The sequence below is a fragment of the Triticum urartu genome, chromosome 7 (assembly GCF_003073215.2).
Source record: "Triticum urartu cultivar G1812 chromosome 7, Tu2.1, whole genome shotgun sequence".
Lineage (NCBI taxonomy): Eukaryota > Viridiplantae > Streptophyta > Magnoliopsida > Poales > Poaceae > Triticum > Triticum urartu.
This window is the reverse complement of record NC_053028.1, coordinates 35,854,408-35,860,230: the sequence shown is the minus strand read 5'-3', so window position 1 is coordinate 35,860,230 and position 5,823 is coordinate 35,854,408. Positions and strand designations below refer to the sequence as shown.

Sequence of the window (5,823 nt, the reverse complement as noted above, 5' to 3'; positions counted from 1 at the left end):
AGGGAGCTTCGCTTCGTGGCCCCTCAGGGACACACAGAAATCGTAGGGCGCGGTTTACTTCCATGATGTGATCAGTCGGTTAATTTTAAGGGATTTCCATTGTCTCTTCACCAATTCCACACACACCCACGCACATCACGCTTTACTTTTTCCAGGTCATCTAATGATTCATTGAAGTAGAGCTAAACATGATTTCATACAAAAAGGGGCCGAAAATGAGTTAGCACCACGTCTTGGTACATATAGAAAACTAAAACTAAATTTATACTTTTTGCGGCCCCAGTGGACTTGCAGGGGTGGGACATGTCGTCATGGAATGTCGTATTGGCCTCCTTAATCTCGCAAAAACCGGCCAAGGCAGCCTCAGCCCATGCCGGCAATGCTCGGTGGAGGCATTGTGTGCCTCAATGGCGTGGAAACGACCAGGTAGCCCTCGTCCCACTTCAGCTCTGTGCCATCGTCGGTGTCGGCCTCGGGGACGGGCGGGCAATCCTAAATCCGGGGCTCCCTCCTGGCGTTCATCTTCCCAACAGCCTCTATGGCGAGCTTGAAGTGAGCCAAATATAACAACTCTGCTAGAGTTGCTCATAGTTGTTTGTTCGATTGGATCTAAGGAAGTTGGTATTTTCTTCAATCCCATTGTGCTGGCTCTAGTCTAACCTTTGCAGCATGGTATAGGTATGCCGCTGAGATCCCGGCAAAGGGGGCCACATTGTCATCATCGGCCCATGCGGCCAGAACATCTGTTGCTTACGAAGACAGTGAAGAAGATGTTGACGATCAAGGCATGGCGGTAACGACAAAGGCCGACCCAACATGGACATTTTTGCAATCTAGTACACCAGACGACAACGTTAGGGTGCAGCTAGCCAAATGGATGATAGAGGTTGTCGCGCGACGCGACACTTCAAAGGAGAAATTAATACCATCCGTCGCCATTGTGGCACCAGATAAGGAGGAAGCCCTCGCTGTTGCAAAGGAAGCTTCGGCTATGTGGGGAAAAGGTTACACACACAGGCGCAGTGTCTTGGTTGACATCCCAGCAGTGCACATTGATTCTCAATCGCTACGAACTGAGGATATTCTCTACTACATCCTGTGGGTGCTGGCGTCCGCCAAATCCGAGCCACAAGAACAAGATGATCAGGTCGGCCTCCATGAGGAGGTGCATATTGACTACATAAAACACTCTATTCACATTACAAAATTGGATCTGTTTCAGCACATCGACGACAATATCAATGCATTGAAGGTTGACAACAAGATTTCACCAATCATGGAAACTATTGAGAAAATGAAGCACGGCCAGCTGCAGTTAGACCTCCAACAAATGAATGAGAAGCAGCTGGACGTGTTGGAATCCTGCAAAGATGAGCCCATAGGGGTATTCTTCCGAGCGTTGTGGATGGTCACGATCATCCGGATGCACACGGTCAGCCCATCTCTATTTGAGCCTCGTACCATACAAAGCCAAGCAAGGAAGTTAACCACACATTGGCATGAAGATATTATCAAGGAAACAGCCAAGAAGCTTGAACTGTATATGGAATTGGAAGAAGAAGCATATGTAGAATCGATTCGTCTCACGGAAACCCATTATGAACAAATCCTGTGGGAGGTGTTTTACCCTGTGAGCCTCCAAGAGTACAGTCAAGCCAGTGCACCTAAATTCGATGATCAAAACAAACAAATGTTTGGCAAGAAACTACAGGAGTTGCAGGAAAATAAGTCTGACAATAAATTACCTACAACAGAGATGGAAGATAAGTCCTTGAAGAAACACGATACAGCTGATGGGAAATCAATCCCGGACACCCTTATTGAAGAAACCAAAATCAAGACTCAACAAGTGCTGAGGAAGATGAGACAGAAGCTCAAGATCAAAGAAATCACCGACAGAATTAATGATTATTTGAAGAGACAAGGTTGTCAGGATCAGATACTGGTTATCCTCAAACTTGATGACGACTATGTATCTGAATGGGAGGAGACCAGAAATGAGTTCAGCTTGTTGGATGGCATAGCCGGTGCACTGATGCTAACATTTGAGGAAAACAGAGCAGAGGCCAGACAGTATTGTTGGCCGCGGCGGGAGCCTATAGACTATTCTCTTCTCGGCCTCTACCGTGATACCGCACTCGAGCTTAACAAAATGGAGATGACTGAAGATAGCTGGCAGATTTTTCTTGACATCTTGGACAACTGCAAGTCAAATGAATTCTGCATGAAGATCTTTGTTCATGCTTTGTATGCCAACCCCAAGAGGAGCATTGAGGAACTATGCGACTTGTGCAATGCCCTGCAGCAGGTTTCAGATAACTCAGTGAACAACATTGATAAGAAGATGTTAAAGTTCTCTTATAGTGACTTGCCTAAGGATTACAAGTCATGCTTACTGTACCTAGCGATTTTCCCTCGACGACAACCCATCAGGCGGTCAACCTTGATAGGACGGTGGGTCATTGAAGGGCTAGTAACCAAGGAAGATTGGGAAAGTACCGTGCGTCATGCCAATCAATGTTTTGATGTGCTTGTCACCCGGTGGCTTGTTTATCCTGCTGATACTGGTTCTACAGGACAAGTAAAGAGTTGTGTGATAGGTGATCAAGTCCATGGATTTATTACCAAGATCGCCAAAAAACATGGCATTTTAGAAAAGCGCCTGTCACATCACTTGGCTCGCCACTTCTCCATTTTCAATCATCTCCGCCTCCGTAGCTCTGATAGGATTGACAAATTCTTCTCAAAGCTCTTTGAAGAATCATCGCGAGTATCCCTGATCAAGGTGCTAGATCTAGAAGGTTGCCAATGCTTTGGTGGGAAGAACGGATGCTACCTCAAAGACATCTGCAATAAGATGCTACTGCTCAAGTATCTGAGCCTAAGGGGAACAAATGTGACCCAGCTGCCCAGTGAAATCAACAACCTCCGTGAGCTGGAAGTGTTGGATATCCGAGATACTAGAGTGCCAGCAACTGCAACAGTAAAGGTCCTGCTCCTAAAACTGAAGCGTTTGCTGGCTGGTCGCATTGTTCTGAACACAGGACAGGTCAGTACTGAATTATCGAGTGTCAATGTTCCTGACAAGGTCGAAAAAATGTTAAACATGGAGGTACTGTCCAATGTCAAGGCACAGAATAGTCAAGATTTGAAAGATATTGGAAAGTTGTGGCGGCTGAGAAAGCTTGGTGTGGTTATTGAACACAAGGAGAAACACCTCAGGAATTTGCTTCGAGCTATCAGTGATCTGCATGAGTGCCTGATGTCTCTGTCAATCACCCTTTCCATAAGCCAATATGAACCTTCCCACAATGAAGATTTTACACCTGATGATCTCAAATACATGGTACACCCTCCCAAGCTTCTTGAGAGCCTAAGCATTACTGGAACTTCACAAAGGGGGCAACTTCTTCGACAGCTGACCAATGGTAGTGAGGAATTCAAACTTGCCAAAGTAACTCTAACTAGAACCAAGCTGACGCAATCTGATCTGGAGGTCCTCGCGAAGCTTCCCAACATAGTCTGTCTTAGGCTCCGTGAGAAGGCATGCAGGGATAGCAAGCTCACCTTCAGCAAGGAAGAATTCAAAACTCTCAAGTGCTTTCTTGTTGAGGGCTCCAACATGACTGACATCTTGTTTGAAGGTGGGGCCCTTAAGCTGGAGAAGATCACTTTATGCTCAACTGATGGCATACAATCTCTTTCTGGGGTCGAAGCCCTTCCAGAACTGAAGGAAGTCGAGTTGAAGAACGGCAATAAGCTTTCATTATTTGAAAAGGCCAAAAACATATCCAAGGTGACATTTCTTTGTACCACTCTCACTGAAGATGAGGTACAAATTATTGCCAAGATGCCAAGCATCCGCTGCCTAGTACTCAAGGAGAATTTGTATGCTGAAAACAATCTTACTTTCAAGAAAGACAACTTCCCATGGCTCAATCATCTTATCATCGACTTTTCTGTCACCACCAAGATCAGCTTCGATGGTGGAACTGCTCCTAAGCTCGAGAAAATTGTCTGCTCCTTCACCACAAAGCTCCAGAAAATCGACAGTTCCTTCACCAAGGAAACGGTGGGTACTCTCAACATCTCCGGTATTGACAACCTTCCAAAACTGAAGGAGCTCGAGTTCAATGGTGATTTTGTCCCCTGTGAGATGGATGAAGCAGTGAAGAAACACAAGAACAAACCCAAGCTTATACACAACAAACCAGAAAAACAATACCAAGAAGCGGGAAACATAGCAGAAAAGAAAGATGCTCGAAGATTCCCATTATTCTGGAAGAAAGAGGATTGAGGAACGCTTCCTGTCATCCATTCATCATCTACTCCCAACCCATGGTGTGGTTTGTGTGCGCTCTTTGGTTTGTCATTGTATGTTTCCTCTGTCCACTGCGCATGCGTGGGCATGTATATTGTACTCCCTCAGTGAAGAAATATCAGAGCGTTTAGATCACTACTTTACTGATCTAAACACCCTTATATTCCTTTACAGACGGAGTACATCTATGTATCTGGATTGAAAGTGTATGTACCTGCTACTTATTCTACGTGTGTGTGTTCTGTAACTAAAGATTGAGCCTACGTAATGGTGTGTACATGTGTGCCTTGTAATTCTGTAACTAAGATTGGGCATATGTAAAGGTGTGAGGTGTGTACATGTGTGCCCTGTGACTAAGAATAAGCATATGTAATGGTGTGTTGTTTGTGCTCAAGGATTTGGAGGTCTCTATTGCTTGAGGGAATGCCGACATCGGAAGGGTCGAGAATTAATCCCTTCGTCTCCTGCTTGCGGAGGGGTACATCTAGGAGACGAACGATCTGGCGGGTCTCCTGTATGTGATCCCACATCAATCTCCTCTGACATATTCTTAGCTCTCAGTTTTTACTGAAAAAGGATTTTGCCCCGCTTTATATATAAAGCACCAAACCACAAGCACCCTGTACAAACACACGCCACGCCACCGCAACACACGCACACACCCAGGACAGGATAGAGTGCAGCAACACTACCTCTAGCACTACCGCCCCGATGAGATGAAGCTACATATGACGAACCATGTGCTCCAAGGCGGCGCCTTCAGGAAGGATACGACACCGGAGCGCCGCCACCGCCCGATCCAAGGATCAGAGTTTCCCCTGAAGCCGCATGATGGGCAATGAGAGCCGCAAGGACCGCTTCAAGAACGGAACGATTTTCGCCGCCGCCGGTCCGTCCGAAGATAGAGCAGGTTTTCACCTCGGCCAACATTCACCGCCACAGAACGCCATACCCCGGCCACCACGCCGCCCACACGACCATGGTGACCGGGCAGCACCAAAGCACGGGCTCTGCCCAAGAGCACCGCAACCACCACCAGGGCCGCCACCCCAGCATCCAAGAGCTCGACACCACCTCACCCGAGACCCGCCGCACCCCAACGAAAGAGACGAGCGGAAAGGTCCCACCTTTCGCGCCCCTGGGCGACCCCCAGCGTCGAGACCCAAATAGGTCGGCCAAAACTGGCATCCACCGACCCGTCCTGCTTACCCTAGCGCGAGACGAGCTCGGTCCTACAGCATCGAGAGCGGGACGAGGTCAGTCCTACTGCACCGTGCGCGAGACGAGCTCAGTTCTGCTGCATCGTGCGCGAGACGAGCTCGGTCCTGCGGCACCAGGTGGGAGACGAGCAGTGGACCGCAACTGGGAGAGGACCAGCCCAATGATGGGAGTACCGCCCGAGCGACGAGGAGATGGGGTGAAGGTCGAGATGGCCCGAGCGCAGACAAGCCGACGCCGGAGAAGCCGGCCGTTGCCGTGGGCAGATCCATCGAGCCACCGTG

At 48.1% G+C, this 5,823-nt stretch overlaps 1 protein-coding gene across 1 annotated transcript; it reads left to right on the top strand.

The window, feature by feature from the left end:
- The first annotated feature begins 682 nt into the window (after window positions 1–682).
- On the top strand, window positions 683–4,715 carry LOC125525239. Its single transcript, XM_048690242.1, has one exon. It carries the CDS (start codon window positions 788–790, stop codon window positions 4,295–4,297), a length of 3,510 nt encoding a protein of 1,169 aa, XP_048546199.1. The 5' UTR covers window positions 683–787; the 3' UTR covers window positions 4,298–4,715.
- Window positions 4,716–5,823: the final 1,108 nt, after the last annotated feature.

Bases quoted from the DNA above. Each gene is read 5' to 3' on its own strand.
- LOC125525239 (XM_048690242.1), top strand. From the start codon at position 788: ATGGCGGTAACGACAAAGGCCGACCCAACATGGACATTTTTGCAATCT.